This window comes from Talpa europaea (assembly GCF_964194135.1).
Source record: "Talpa europaea genome assembly, chromosome: X".
In the NCBI taxonomy this organism is placed as follows: Eukaryota; Metazoa; Chordata; class Mammalia; order Eulipotyphla; family Talpidae; genus Talpa; species Talpa europaea.
In genome coordinates this window covers 5486863-5503082 of record NC_140081.1, presented here as the reverse complement: position 1 = coordinate 5503082, position 16220 = coordinate 5486863, and the positions used below count along the sequence as shown (strand labels likewise).

General features: G+C 51.6%; 1 protein-coding gene across 4 annotated transcripts in view; it reads left to right on the top strand.

Moving 5' to 3' along the window:
* GPM6B (glycoprotein M6B) overlaps positions 1–10199 on the top strand; it is a gene marked incomplete at both ends in the record, with an annotated part of 34023 nt that extends 23824 nt beyond the window's left edge. For 2 of the 4 annotated variants that reach the window (XM_084258288.1, XM_084258286.1), the window contains 6 exons: positions 1008–1194; positions 1722–1878; positions 4669–4840; positions 6439–6512; positions 7375–7440; positions 10050–10199. In XM_084258288.1, coding sequence (XP_084114414.1) covers positions 1008–1194; positions 1722–1878; positions 4669–4840; positions 6439–6512; positions 7375–7440; positions 10050–10199 — 806 coding nt within the window. Of the gene's footprint in view, positions 1–1007; positions 1195–1721; positions 1879–4668; positions 4841–6438; positions 6513–7374; positions 7441–8621; positions 8703–10049 lie in introns of those variants that run through there. The other 2 variants (XM_084258289.1, XM_084258287.1) reach the window with 1 other exon arrangement.
* Positions 10200–16220: the final 6021 nt, after the last annotated feature.

The following is a 16220-nucleotide window of genomic DNA, read 5'->3' as shown; positions in this document are numbered from 1 at the left end:
GGAGGTCGCGTCCCCTGAAGCCGCGCACGTGGGGGTCTGAGAAGATCTGGGGGCGGGAGTCGGGGGAGGCGCTGCCTTACTCCGGGGCCGGTCGCTGCGGCGTCAGGGTCCCCGCGCTGAGGCGTCGCCGGGCTCTGCCGCCGGGAGGGCTCTCTGGGCCTGTGGAGTGCAAGCTTGTGTTTAGAGCGAGCAGGTTTCCTGTCGAGGTGAAAGGCGCCCTGTGACTTTCTCTCCCTCATTTCACTCCATGGACGCTCATCTTGTCTCTCCCTCCTCTCCCCCCTCTCCGGGCGCCCGCCGAGTTCCGGGCTGGCCCTCTGCGCTGGCGGGGGAGGGCCGGGGGGGCCCCCCTGGAGGAAGCATCGCGCTGCCCCCGGGGGGCATCCGGCCAGTGGCCTGAAGGGAACCGAGGCGGCCCCTCCGAGAGGGACTCGGTGACCTGGGCCTCGAGGCCCCGAGCGCGGCCTTTCGGCCTGGCCCGGCGCCGCTCCCGCCAGCCCGGCCGCGGTGGAAGCACTGCCGCTGCTCCTGCTTGCCAGGGGGCCCCGGGCGCGGGAGAGCCGCTGACTGCTGTGCAAGCAGCTGTCCTTGGACCCCAAAAAGTTGCAATTCAGGCGAGCCCGCCTCTCACTTCTCACAGAGCTCCAGCTTCACTGCTGTGCTGCTCTCTGGCTGCTCGCGGGATGCTCACTCCTCCTCCGCCCGCGCCCAGCCCCCAGCTCGCCAACCAGAAGCTCTAGAACTTACTCCGTAGCTACCCTTCCGTTGGCTGCTCTGCCGCTCACCCCCTTTCCGGGTCCCGAGCAAGTTATGCTCCCTCTCCGAGCCTCGGGGCCCTCCCCCACAGAGTGCGGGTCGGGTCGGCTGCCCCGCTCGCCCGGGGCGTGTTCCTGGCCGTGGAGGGCGAGGGCGGGAGGGCAGATGGGAAGGTAGAGCCTTGAGCGTGAGCTGCGCCTGGGCCCGGAGGCGTCCTGCCCTCACAGCCGCCGCTCTCTCCCCTGGCGCAGGCTGCTTCGAGTGCTGCATCAAGTGTCTGGGCGGAGTCCCCTACGCCTCGCTCGTGGCCACCATCCTCTGCTTCTCCGGGGTGGCCTTGTTCTGTGGCTGTGGGCATGTGGCCCTGGCGGGCACCGTGGCGATTCTGGAGCAGCACTTCTCCACCAACGCCAGCGACCACGCCCTGCTGAGCGAAGTGTGAGTATGCGCGGCCCGCGGAAGGCCTGCAGGTGCAGCCGCGCCACGTGGGCAAAGAGCGCAGCGCGCCACCCGGCGGGAGATGCTGCGGCTCACTGCAGCTCCCCGGGTGCGCAGAGAAGGGCCATGGGAGAGGGCGGAGGCGAGGGTTGGTCCCTGGACTGGCCCGGGATGGCCATCGCACACCTCGCACGCTGGCGCCGTGTTGTGGGGGGCATGCGGCGGGGAGGCAGGTGCCACGCAGCACCGAAGCGGTGAGCTCTGCTCCCACATCCCAGTGGCTCAGGGTCTTTCCAGGAAATGAGCGGCCCCGGAGACGCATGGGTGCCCCGGTGAGGACCAGCCCGGCCCAGGCCGCGGTGGGGGGGCGGGTGCCTGCCTGCCCCGCCTCACGGGCCCATCAAAGCCTCTGTGGGGCAGGCAGTGTGGCAGGACCACTGCCTCCGGGCCTCCCTGCAGAGGCCAGAAACGTCCTCTCACCTCCGGGCAGCAAATTTAACTTGTCAGGGCCCGTCTCCCTCCCCCAGGATACAGCTGATGCAGTACGTCATCTACGGCATCGCGTCCTTCTTCTTCCTGTACGGCATCATCCTGCTGGCGGAGGGCTTCTACACCACGAGCGCGGTGAAGGAGCTGCACGGGGAGTTCAAGACCACCGCCTGCGGCCGGTGCATCAGCGGCATGGTGAGTCGGAGGCGCGCGCGCTGGGGGGGCCGCGGCGGCCCGGCTGCCACGAGTAGCCGCTAGTGGCGGGGCGTCCCGACGCAGCCACCTCTTCCCAGTCTGGAGCTCATGATCTCCAGCGCCCGCGCGGTGAACCCGCCGCTGGCGTGAGATGGAGCATCTGCTGTCGTGAGCCCGGGTAACGGGTATTTTTCAAATACTGAGCTTCTGCTGGGAAAGGCAAGAGCTGTCAGGTTGGCTCAGCGCGTCCCTCCTGGAGTAAAAGCTGCCACGCGCTGCGCCACGCTGCCACCGCCTTTCTGGAAGTGTGGACCGAGCTCCTAGCAGGGGCGTGGCGGGTCACTGGGAGCGCGAGGGCTGCAGCGTAAGCGCTTGTCCTCGAGAAGCCTGTCGCCCGCGGCTCGCTGCTCCAGCGTGCGTGTGTTTGCCTGATTTGTGGGCGAAGACTGTTCTGTCCTTACGTCACCGTGGGGTGGGAACCAGTGACTAATGGGGCGCATGAGATGTGTACTAAACTCGAAGTTCGATGTCAACGGTCTGGGCCGGGGACCCGGGCCCAGGCGCAGCTGCCTCGTGGCCTCGGGTCCCCCCGCCCAGCCTCGGACACACCGCGGGCGCTGCCCTCCTGGTGTGGGGCGCCACGCGTGAGCGCATCGGGCGGGCAGGGCTGGAAGGGGCTGCCTCCCAAAAGGATACGCGGGTGGGTTGTGAGACTGGAGGGACAAGGCGCTGGCGGCGCCGCAGCCATCTGGCCTTTGAAAGCACGCTCAGGGGTGAGGAGAGCAGCTCGGGAGTCGCGAGGGAGGTGCTAAGCGGAGGAAGCAGCCCCCGTGGGCTGGGGAAGGCTGCGGGCTTGCTCCCGAGGCTGGAGAGCCCGCTCAGGCAGCTGGCAGAGCTGCTCAGTGAGCAGCTTGGAGCCTGGCAGGAGGGTCTGTGCGGAGCACACCTTAGGTTTCTCCAGAGCGGTGGCCTCCGACCCAGGGCAGGCGTGGCGGCCACAGCTACTTGTCCCCGGAGGCACCCGGGGATCCAAGGGAAGCTGCTGAATGTACTGCCCCCGCTGCGTCGCAGGCCTCTGGCTCCTGCTCAGCTTCTTCGCTGAGGGACCGGCAGGGACAGCCTGCTGCAGGCCCGGGCAGTGACTGCCCACCCCTGATTGGGGAAGAGGAGCAGGCAGGGAGGCCACTCCAGGGAGCCAGTGAAGGAAGGAAGGGCTCGTGCTGCTGGCCGGGAAGGGCCTTGCGTGGCAGCCCAGGGCAGTGGTGTGGAGGGAGGCGAAGACGTGGTGATGGCAAGGCTCGTGGTGCAAGACAGCAGAGACCTAAACTTCTGGGGGACAGGTTCAAGACTGGGCGAGGGGAGTATATTGGAGTAAGCACGAAAGGAACGAGAGCCAGGGGGAAGGAAGTAGCCACGGAGGTAGCCCAGAGTCAAGATCATGTGATGTAACGGGCGTCCTACCTCCACGCCCCTCCCCCCGCGCATGCGCCCCTCTGTCATCAGAGCCTGTGACCCACGGGCTCTGATTCTTGGGGAGATACCTACCCTCAGCCAGCTCAGCTAACTGTGCCCTCCAGCAAGTCGCTGCTCCTATCTCAAAGGAGGCCTTGCTTTCACTAGGCCTGCGGGGGCTCCCTGAGGACACAGTTCTGCAGGCTGGGGGTAGGGGGTGTAATCTCGCCAAGCTCTTTCCCAAATCTTTGGGTGATGGTAGAAAGTTAAACATTTCTTTTGAAGGGTGAGAAAAAAGGAACCCTACTTTGGAGTGGCTGATCCATGAGCCTCAGGGAGGGAGGGGGTGGCAAACCGCTGAAATCTGCTGCTTTGAGTATTTTTAGAAATGCAAATGCTTCCGGAAGGGAACATGTCCTTGAAATCAAAGGGAGAGTGACCTGTCTCCTCAGTGTCCCGGGGTGACCAACAGAAGGCGGTCTGTCTGGGCCTGACCCGACCCGCAGCCTGCAGGGGTTTCCAGAGGTAGGGGATGTCCGGGGGGGGGGGGGGTCTTCGGCTCAGCTTCCTAAAAGCCAAAGCAGAATTCCAAGCCCTCGCCCACACGCCCTGTGGGTGCACATTCTGAAAATATAATGCCACGGGGTTTTTGAAGCAGCCTTTCCAAGCTGTCTGAAAATTGGTAGTCAAGGCAGGAGGCTTCGAAGTAATTGCTGATATTCCTTCTGAAACGCCTATGGCAACGAGCGGGGGAGCGCGATGAGGCTCCCTCAGCCACCCTTTGCTGGCAGAAGTGCTGTGAGTCCCACAGACTAAAGACAAGCAGAGGAAAAGGAGAGTCTTGCCAGACTCACTGCGCATTAAAAGCGTGTTCAAGGCTAAACTTTATTGAAGGCTACACTTTTAACAAAAGTTCAAGCATCTAACAATAACGCCACAGGGTCACGTTTCCCGCAGCAGTCGCTGGTGCGCCACCCACGCTGTGCACTCAGGGGGCGTTCACGAAATGCAGTCCCAGTGCGCCAGAAGAACCATGCCGAGTTCTCCCCACTCATGCTGGGGAAGCAGCGCCGGGAGCCCCGCGCTAGTCAGTCTCGGGCCAGGCGAGACCCGCTCTCGGGCCTCAGGTCCTGGGCTTTTGATGAAAGGGATCCGAGGCAGCTTCGGCCGTGGGCGTTGTCCACGCCGTCCCTCTGGAGGGGAGCACCCTGCCCCTGGCTTCTCCCCGCGCCGGTACCTGCCGGGACGCACGGCGCCGAGTGCGGCCGATGGGGCTGGTGTCCGCTGAAGTTCGTCCTCTGGGCCCTGTCCTGACAATCCTTCTCGTTTCCATCGTAGTTCGTCTTCCTCACCTACGTGCTGGGAGTGGCCTGGCTGGGCGTGTTTGGTTTCTCTGCCGTGCCCGTGTTCATGTTCCACAACATCTGGGCCACCTGTGAGGTCATCAAGTCTCCCCAGACCAACGGCACGGCCAGCGTGGAGCAGATCTGCGTGGATGTGCGGCAATACGGTACCTCCTTCTGTCTCCTGTGGCCTTTCTCCTCTTCTCGCGCATGTGTCAGGGCCGAAGGGTTACGTGGGTGTCTGTTTCACGGTGATCGGGGCCGAGTCTTCTGAAGGAACAGCGTATTTGCTTCAGCATGCTCCTTTGCTGCTGCAAACATCAGACACTTAGTTGCTAAAGAAAGGAAACCTTTATGAAGGAATGCTACTGTATAATGCCAGTCAGTCACAGAAGATTTCTGGACCGCCACTCTATGTATTTTTTCTTTACTTTTCCATTTTGTACCCTCCAGCTTTCCACGCAAATATTGTGCATCCAACTTCTCAAATTAGGTCTTTTTAAAACGCCTTACTGCTTACACGTCCCCCTTTCTAAAAACAACCTAAGTCTAGAAGGAAAGCTGTCTGTCAGCGGCATATTTCCTAGTGAATGGGATCCCCGCAACAGGAGACAAAGTGGGTTCATTTTGACAAGCCCCAGCCGGGGCCGTTGGGCTGCGGAGCAATTCATCCGAGCCCAGCCCTCCCTGCTGAGTGAGACTCAGCCTCCTAAGTGAGGACTTGGATGGACGCTTCCACCCCAATAGGAAATCCTGTTCTTGGCAGGAACGACTGCCCAGGGGAGAAGAGAGCTTTCCATCCGAATTGAAGATGAAATAACTTGTTTCAGAGCCTTTCTGGCAAGAGATGACTATTTCATTTTTGCTGCTTTTCCTTGCCTAAAACTGCCCCTGGGACGCATCTCTTCTCAAAGATCAAGGCTTAACGCCACTGTTCTTTGTGAAGGATTAAAAACAGAGCCCACGTTGAGTCTCACGTGTTTGTCAGTGAACGCGCAGACGCAGAGCCTCTCCCTGTTAGTATTTTCACTGTTCCTTTTCGGTCATCCATCGTCATCTTTCCGAATCCCCTGTATCTGCAAGCACTGGGCTCACTGTCAAGTAGGGACACGTTCTTCTCGCCCACAAAGGCTTCCTGCCCTCACAGAGCAAAGGGTCGCCCTCCTCCCTGGCCTTCCGGGAGAAGCACAACTTGAGCTGCGTTTGCGCTGCCCCCACTCTCTGTGAAGGACAGCACTTGTCTGCTCACTTCAAACTGGACCTTCGCAAGTGCTGCCAATACAGTCAGGACACAAAGCTCTCCAGACCCCCACATGTGTCACGTTGCCACGCAAGGTTCTGAGCGTACGCTCAGTTTCGGAACTTAGCACGTGGCCAGTCCCTCCAGCTTGAGGGGTGAGGCCTTGGCCCGCACGGTGATGTTTGACCTCAGCGCGGGGTCTGTTTCCCGAGGGAGGGCGTCCTTCAGTTTGCCACTCACCAGTTCACTGCAGGACCAAACCTACCTGGCTTTGAAAATCAAGGTTTACAAATGTGAACCAAGCATCATTTGTAGGGGAACATCAAAATCAGACCGCTTGAGTCTCTTACCATCTAGTTGACTTCGCTCTCCCGTTTCCCAAATGTTCCAAATATGGCCCTTGAGCCACAAAGCCTGTTGCGCAGCAGGCGGGTGTGCCCTTCATGACGGACGATAGCTGAGACCCGCAGGGGCGAGGACCGCGGCGGGCACTAAAGCTCACCTGCCCTGCGCTTCGCTCCACAGGTATCATTCCCTGGAGTGCTTTCCCAGGAAGGATATGTGGCTCCGCTCTGGAAAACATCTGCAACACCAACGAGGTACCTGCGCTCCGCCAGGGGCCCGAGGGCTGAGGCTCGTGAGAAAGCTCTTCTGCAGACGCTTTGTCTGAACTGACCACAGTCACCACTGCGCAGCCATTTCACCTGGTCCAGTCGGTGACGCGCGTGGGAGTCAGAGAGCTTGCTTTTTTGGGAGTGACCCCACGCCTGCAAATCTGAAGGGGGGAAAAAGAAAAAATCTACATTCAGATAGTTTCTCTGGGTGGAACGTTTCAAGCGATTTCTCTGAATTGGGTATAAACCAAATCATAGTTAGCAGGTCATTCTGGAAAGAGAAATGGCTGTTTCTTTTAGACTATTTTCAGGCATGGGCTTGTAACTGAATCATAAGGGAACATTCTTAAATGCACTAGTGGGAGGGCCTCCCCTGGTGGCGCAGCGGTTGAGCGCTGGGTTGTGAGGCTGCCCTCAGCCTCTGCAGTGCCAGTTCGATCCCCGGCCACCAGCGAGGGTCCCACAAAAAAAAAAAAAATGCACTAGTGGGAGCCTGTACATGTCAGAGCAATCCTAACATGCTTTTGGAAAGCAACGAGTTACTGGACTCGCCAGCCCCTTCTGGCTAGCCAGCGCTTGTGTCCCTGACACGGACAGGCTTCCAGTACATCACCGCATCGTGCTGCACTCACGGCGGATACCCAGCCCAGATCCTCAGATTCAGCGGGTCCAGGCTGCCACCTGATCGTGAGATTTAAAAGCCCCCAAGGTGACAGCAGTGTGTGGCCAGGCGTGGGACCTGGGCTTGCAGGGGGGCAGCCAGCCTTCCCGAGCAGCACTATAGGAGAAAGATGAAGCAGCTTACCACGTAAAATACTGATGGTGGCTCCCTGGTGTTCTCTCCTAGTTCTACATGTCCTACCACCTGTTCATTGTGGCCTGTGCAGGCGCTGGTGCCACCGTCATCGCCCTGGTGAGTAACAGCTCCAAGACTGCCTACCCCTCCCCCGCGGGCACATGCTGACAGTTCCCCTCCAGCCATGGCCAGCCTGCTGGTTAGAATCGAGCTCGGTTAGCCGTCGCCTGAGTAAGCTTACTCACATCTAGACGGCAGGAGGTTCGGCTCGGCCATCTTGGCACCACATGTAGGTAATGTGACGTGGATTCTGTGGGAAGGAGGCACCGATACCCGTTAGCTAGGTCTGGGCCATGCGTGGCTACATAGTTCGCCCAGAACTCTGTTTCCAAATGGGAAGTACGCATGCATGGACATGAGCCCGCGCGGCCCCCCATGAAGCACAGCTGTGTGCGTGCTACTATCTCCTGGACACTGGCCATTGTCGGCACAAGCCACGCACACTCAAGGAAGTACGAGGGGCGGTTGCTACAGGCCTCTGGCACGGCGTGGTGTCAGTCCAGCAACACAAGCCTTGTGCTGGGTGCCACTTCACGCTGGCTACAGGGGTGGCCAGCAGCACTGCGAGGCCCAGGCTGAGTGGAGGTCAGTTAGCACCAGGCCCTCCACAACACTAGCCAGTGCTTCACACGACAGCCAGGAGCCATTTACAGAGTGGAATCACCAAATGCAAAACACAGCACTAAATAGTTACAAAATGCTTAACAGTCTGAGATCTGATTCAAGGTGGGTTGATTGAGGTTCCAAAACCAATCTTAGCAAACTGTCCAATACAGAACCGGTGAATAATGAGGGTCACCCGTATGAACACACTCATGGGCATGTCTGTGTGCATATGCACAATTTGGGCAGCACTTGCTCTGTGACTTCAAGACCCCGGAGCTGCTTGGGGTAAGTTGCACTTGCCAGCACAGCGCCCCCAATCCCCCCAGGAAACCTGCCCCAGGCAGGAAGGGCACTGCTGCTGAGCAGGCAGTCTGGGAAAGAGGAGGGAAGCGTGGCCTTCAGCTTCTTTCTCCAGCTGCCGACCTAGCACTTTTGTTGTTCTTCAACCCCCTCCAAGTCTCTTTTGTAAACTGAGGAGAAAGTGTGCTAGGTATGAAAATCTCTTCTCCTGTGATTAAAAAGGGAGAAAAGAAACCCCTTAGACCATGAGCGCCCCCTGCCCCCAGCTTAGACGTGTGCGGCACCGGCCTCATGCCTGTATCTTACTGTCCTGTTCTGTTCTCTTCCACCAGCTGATCTACATGATGGCTACTACATATAACTATGCGGTTTTGAAGTTTAAGAGTCGGGAAGATTGCTGCACTAAATTCTAAGTTGCATAAGGCCAATAAGGAGCTTTAGTGAGCAGTATATACCATGTAGCATGCAGTGACCACTGACACCCCAGACTAAAGCAGAGTTTAGATTTCTGCAGTTTTGTTTCAGTAATTTGTAAATAGCGCTACTCAACTCACTCTACATGACAGCTTAATAAGATGACTTACTGTGCAGGCATCACAGAACAACGAGAAGGGTTCAGTTACAAACTGGTGGTGGTGAGCGTACATTGAAAAATAGTATTCTTAAACTTTGAGCAGCATCTCCAAAGGAAGTGTTAGAACTTTGGAAAAATTACCTGCATTTTCTGTTCTTTTTGCTTGCTTGAGAACCAATTTCAATGATGCAAGTGGAAACAGGTGCTCAAGATGAACTGGAAGAGAACCGCTGTAATCTGGATTTTATCCAACTCTTTCTGAAAAATATTTTGCCAGTATATAAGAAATTTTTATGATCACGTGGCTTGATACCAAACAAATGCCCCTCAAATAAGCCAGATGGAAATTTGAAGATAAAAAGCACTTTCTGTGGTGGTTTTTTTTTTTTGCACAAACCCAAACATTTCTTCCAGAGCCCACAACATGGACAACCGTAGGTGGTTGTCTTGGTGAGCAGTAACTGATTCCTCGTAGCTGGTTCTCAAACTGCACGTAAGATTTTAACAAGTGAGAAACTGTGCCTGGCCCTGACAGTCGCAATGTGTGGAGAGGAAATATGTGCACTAAGGAGGGAGAGGAAGTGCTTGCCACATCAGCTGCACAGATAAGGCTCTGCCAGTTTGTGGAATGATGTGAAGGCAGTTGTAAAATGAAAAGTATAGTTTCACTACTCAAAATGTTAACATTTTGCTGATAATCCTTAATTTTCATTTTGATATTTACTTAATTTTTCCATGTTGAATATGTACTTTTTCTTACTGACGCAAAGTAAACATTGTTCACACTTGCAGGCAGGCCCTTTGGGGAGCTGATTCTTCTCCACAGATAGGAAAGCTGTTTGCACTGCACTTATTTAAAAAAAAACGCCCAACGTGCTTCTGAATTAGTCTCTAAGTAACTCTCAAAATGGTAAAAAGCACCCGCTCCCGTTTCGTGTTTGCTTTTCTTAACAATAACTTTGGCCATTTTTTCCAAGTTCATCATGTCCGTGCACTAACTCTCCTTCAGCCTTTTACTACTAAGCACACCTAGTAGTGCATGCTGTCAGCCCCGGCCCCTCTGATAGCAGAGAGAGTATTAACAGAGTAACCCTCTCCCCCTTTGGAAGTCAAGAAGTCTAATCTGACTAGCCGCATGCTTACCTCTGCCGTGCTCACTAGCATCATGCTCACCCTTCTTTTCCAGATCCACTTCCTCATGATACTGTCTTCTAACTGGGCTTACTTAAAGGATGCAAGCAAAATGCAGGCTTACCAGGATATCAAAGCAAAGGAAGAACAGGAACTGCAAGATATCCAGTCTCGGTCCAAAGAACAACTCAATTCTTACACATAAGCGTTTGCCAGAGTCTTTCAGCCGACGAATTTACAGCTCTGACAAATCATCAGACAACTGCTCTGCAGTACAGATGTGTATCCCACCAAACAAACTCATGTAGAAGTACAAACACTTCACTGTCTCAAGCTGCTGGGAAGTATTTCTAGGAAAATCTTCCAGTGGGTAAATCTTTTCTCTTTAGAACAGATATTGGAGGTTTCACGTTAGCCATTTTAAAAGGCAACACTTTAATTATTCCTCTTTCTTAAATTCCCAGCATGCTCTTTTATTGTTACAGCAGTCCTACGACTGGGGCTACATCATAGTCCTTGATAGTGACCCAAGATGTGCCAGCATCAAGGGATGCAAGCCTAAATTCACACGTGTCATCTGTCCTCAAATAGATCTATGTAGGGAATAAAGTGAAGTTCCCTTTCTGACAACTGACATTTATTAAACTTTGGCTCAAAGATAATGTAATTCTTACAATTGACTTTAATTAGCTGACTGTCCCCCCATAAGGCCAGGACACATTAATTTCCTGATCTAATCAGAAATCCCCACCCTTTCTAACATGAGCTACTCTAACTCTGCTACACCTACGATTGAAGCTGGATTCTGACTAATGGACAAGCTTTCCTGAATTAATTTTATAATAGATTCATTTTTAAAAAATTGTCATTCTTCTTGGGGGAAAAATGTGTCAGCTCTGCCTTAATGGATATTTGCTTTAAATTTCTAACAACTTATACAACAATGGGAGACCCCAAATCCTTCATAGAATTTTACTCCACAAATGTTTTTCTTAAGAAGTGTTACCTTGTTAAAATGATCACCATTCTAAACTATTTTTACATGGTCTGAATAAGCGAGTTTACAGTTTCATACCAACCATCTAAAAACCCAATTACAAACAGACCACAAACCTCCTACTTTTATAGACTTGAATACTTAGAGTTGGTATTTATTTCACTTTTATCTAAATCTTAGTTTCCTTGGGATAATAAAGTTCAATGTTCAGTAAAAAAAAAAAAAAACCTGCTTGAGTTGAAGCCATTTTCAAATGAAACTTGCCTTCTAAATCATTGTGTTTCACAGCATTAAGTGACTATAGGTATTGGGTATTAGTGATGGTAAACTTTGTGTTCTTTATGAAATGATACATATAACTGTTGGGTGCATCAGTGCTTTTTAAAAGGGGCTGCATAATATAGGATTAACTATGTATATTCATGTTAAGAAATAACTTGTGGTTTGGCTGTTTCCTGGATTTTAAAACACATACATGTGCTGAAATGTATTAAAATGAAAGGAAGCATACCTTTATCAAGATGCTATTAAAATCGAACATCAAGTATAATATTTCATTTGGATTCTTTTTGTTGTTAATGCCTAAAAATGCCTATTTGGATCTTGACTTTTTTTTTTAATTGGGAGAAGCTCTTCTATGTAGAACAGTTGTTCCAGATTTAGCTTGGTGTTTTATTTTCCTGTTGCATGACTGACAAATATTTTTTCCAGCAGTGGAGGTGCTGTTAGAGTCCAGTGTTCTAGAAGAGGCAGTGTCTTAATTAAGTCTTAATTTTACTTTTCTAATTCTGGTAGCTATTACCAAGAATTTCTGAGAGTTTTGTTTAAGTAGTCTAATATTTTTTATGTAAAGAGCATTAAATTTTGCTATGTATAAATTTTTGTAACCTAACAGTGAATCAATATTTTCTATCAGTGCCAAGGGCTTCCTGTAGTTCTATTCAAGTGTTACAATAAATATTTGTAGATAATAGTCAATACTTGTGTATGCTTATTTTAAAGATCTATTTAGGTGGAAACAGTTGTGGATGTACTAAGAGTAATGAAATAAAATTATAGCTTCATTCACTTGCCTTCTTACCATACATAAATACTATCTTTCTCTGTCCTCAGTATGGTGTCATTTTTAAATGTCTCCTTATGGTTACATATTTGTATGGAAATCAAGTCTGAGTGCTGACAAATGTATTTTAAGCAAGAACAATTCGAGAAAATATTGTACTCCACTGGGCTATACTTTACACAAAATGCCATAACGCTTCATAGTTCTTTGTGAAAAGTATACAAGTTCTGACCAGCTTCCACAAATAAAAGCAACATACCCATGGGATTAATTCAGTGCTTAAGTTTGGGGCAAATCAAAAGTGACAAATCTATGCCAGTGGCTATTAACAAGCCCAAAGAAAGATAAAGTCAGGAATGGTAACAAAATATGTAGCACTAGTAGTTATTCTCAAATGCAGCAGGAATTTGTTAAGTAGGATTTCATTTTGTAATGTTTGAGCTACTTACCTGTCAGCATGTGGCGCTCTGTAGTGAGCTTCCGCGGTCACGGCCAGCTTCTGTCACTGTGGAGCATCCTGCTGAATGAGGATCACAGGCCTCACGCACGCCTGGCAGGGGAGCAATCAGCCGTCAATCCCATTAGCATGGCACTTGTTCACACTGCCTAATACCTTCTGTTTACATAGCACTCTGTGCACCTATTTCTGAAATCACACGAATCACCTGAGCAAGCAGTGCGTGAAGCACGCCTAGGTAAGATCACATGCAAGCTTGTGACCGTGGCCCTGCCACCAAGGGAAGGGGCCTCTAGAGGGTGGGATAGCGAGCTTTCCATTTCTCCAGTTAGACCTGCCAACTCTTGGCTTTTAAAGTCAAAATTATGAGAGAGGGACCTACCTATCTATTTAAAAATCACCAAGTAAAATACTTTCAGGTCCATTAACAATGAGGACCAAAGATTCCACAGTACAAAAAAACTGGTAAGATTTAAAAGAGGCAATCTACTTTGTTAGTATCCTTTCCTAAATGTGGCATCTTCAGCTAGTACAGGGCTAAATTTTCTTCAGATGTTTGTGGAAAAAGTATTAGGCTAACTTAGCTAATGAGTATTCGGATCAATAAAAGTATGGAAAGTTTTGCAGAAAGAAGAACACAAAAAGAGCTAAGACTGGTCTGGCAAAGAATATTCTTTTTCCCAACTGCCCCTAATCTTTCTCACCATTCTGATATTTACTTGTTACTGTGCCCAGGACCCACCTGGGGAAGACTGACGCTTGCCGGCCCACGGAGTCCTGGGGAGGTGGGAGCACGAGATCCTCCGGGCCAGCTGGCTTCCGCGTCTGCGCACAAGGCATTCTCGATGACGCTGCCATCCCAAGTGCTACATAAAAGGACTTCCTCTTAAGTGAACTCTGCCAGGATGTGGAGTATTAAGACTATAGGAAGTAATGTTGCCTGGAAAAATGAATGAATGAAGCTATCAAATCCCAAGGTGGAAAATGAAGTATACAATGAATTAAAGACAGGCTTTTGGAAATACAAAAGCCTTGTATCTACCTACCTTGTACTAGAAAGTGTTAAGATATTACCTGGGGGTTCTAGTCCAAGATGGCGACATGGGCTCTTGCAATCCCCTCCTCCTATGGACACACCCAAACGTACCATTCCACATGGCGTAATTCCCTCTGAAAGAGACCCAAAGCTAGCTGAACTATTATGTAGAAGACAAGCAAGAAACGGTACGAAGAGAGACGCGCTGGCCCTAGCCCTCACCTGCTGCACGATGCCGTACCACTGGGGAGGGCATGCCCACATCCCATGTTCCCCCCTGGAAAATAAAAGATTTGGATCCCATATCTAGTACCTCAACTTTTAAGAATCCCTCCTGGAGTTGGGCCTCCCAACACCCAGCTCTTAAAGCCAACAGGCCTTGAATCCACAACACCCACAAAGCTCTACCAAACAGCTCTTAAGCTGCTCTACAGGACTCATCAAGTTCGTCTTTCACCAAAAAGGGCCTATTGGCATACATTAAAAAGTGCTGCCAGAAAGTCAGACTTCTAATTTAGCACACATCTGTGGCTCACTGCCACCCTCAGACTGGCGAGGCCAGCGTTTACACTGCCTCCAGTCCAAATCACCCCTCTAGTCCAGTCCAAATCCCCAGCATCTCCCAGGAAGGAGCCATACACAGGTCTGCACCCCAGCTTTCACAACTGCGGCCTGAGGGACAGTCCGCAGATAGCCTGGCACGCAGCCAGCGGGCTTGCCTTCCCGAGTCCCCAGCCCAGTGCACACAAAGGCAGTTCTGAAAAGCCATTCTCCTAGGGCTCGGAGCAGAGGGCACAGCCCCAGCTCCCAGTCTTTCCCTGAAAGGGGTATTTTGCAGACTTTAAAAGCTGCTTCCTGGGAAATGCAAATGGCCAACAGGCATATGAAAAAATGTTCAACATCACTTGTAATCAGGGAAATGCAAATCAAAACTACCATGAGATACCATCTTACACCAGTGAGAATGGCACATATTAAAAAAACTAGCAACAACAAATGTTGGCGAGGGTGTGGAGAAAAAGGAACTCTTCTGCACTGTTGGTGGGAGTGCAAACTGGTCCAACCACTGTGGAAAGCTGTGTGGAGATTTCTGGACCTACTAAACATAGAGCTTCCATATGATCCAGCAATTCCACTCCTAGGTATTTACCCAAAGGACACAGAAACATCAATTCCAAAGAACACCTGCACCCCTATGTTTATAGCAGCATTGTTTACAATAGCTAAGCTTTGGAAACAGCCCAAATGCCCAAAAATAGATGACTGGATCAAGAAGATGTGGTCCATATATACCATGGAATATTACTCAGCATTCAAAAAAGATAAACACATGCAATTTGCAGCAACATGGATGGCGCTGGAAGGGATCATGCTCAGCGAAATAAGCCAGAAAGAAAAAGAAAAATACCGGATGGTCTCACTCATAGCAGGAGTCTAGAAAACCTAAATAAGGGACCAGGAAAAAGAATAACTATAAGATAGTGAAAATCAAAATCAACAAAAAACTATGAACCAGAGACACTTTTAGGGGGGCGGGAGGGGAGGGATTGGGGTCAGAATGGGGGGGCTGCAATTGTATGGGGAATATAACAATAAAATTTATTTAAAAAAAAAAAAAAAAAAGCTGCTTCCTGGGGTTAAGCTTCTAGTTTACCATGACTCTGGGGCTGAGATCATCCCAGAAGGCCAGGTCAGCCTGGGAGCCTCTCCCTGGAAGCAGCTTGTACACACACCTGGCACACCAGCTTTTGTGGCTGCCACCCGAGGTCACCTGTGCTGACAGGGATTACAGTCTCTAGTCTGCAGGGCTAGCAAATGAAGAATTTAGTATCCACAGGAGCACCCTCCACAGCCATATAACTGGTTGAGCGCAGAGGGAGGCGGCAAATCGCGGATCTCCCTGTCTGTCCCAAGGCGGGGTAAGAACAGACTTTCCCAGCTGTTGTCTGAGGGTCTGGATTCCAGTCACCTGCGTCATGGTGCCGATGCGCCCTCGGCTGCTGGGAAGCGCCAAGGAGGCAGCCTGAAAAGTCACAAAGGTTTGAGAGGCAACAAGCCCTTGGGACAGGCTGACTGTAGGTTCATCTCCTACACAAGAGATGAACCTTGTCAACACGGAGGCAGCTGTCCTAGATGCACAGAAATAGCAAGTCAAGGAAAATGAACAGTGGGATATGTCCCCAGTAAGAGAGTAAGATAAAACTGCACAAACAGACCTTAATGAAGCCAATCACCTGATAGAGGTCACAGTAGCAATCACACAGATGCTTGCTGAGGTCAGGCGCATGCTACGTTGAGAGAGTTTCAATAAGGAGAAGATACTTCAAAGTGCCAAAAAGGATGGTTGTTACCCTCGGAGCGGTCCTCTGCGCGGGCTCTGGTGACCACACTGGCAGGTCATTACGGAACTCTTCCAGGACGTGTCCCCGGGCCAGATACTGGACTGGGAGAGGCAGTGTGCAAGGGAGACAGGAGCGAGAACTAAGTCTCTTCAGGAAGTCACGCTGGTGCTGCACTTGAGTTCAGAGGATGACCCGTACAGGTCCCGTGTTGTCCTCCACCGCAGCTGCTCCAGACTAGTCAGGCCAGAGGCAGTGCTGGTCTCCACACCTGGCACTTGATGGCCACGAGACCTCAGTCAGGCCATTAAACTCTGGACCTCGCGTTACAGTG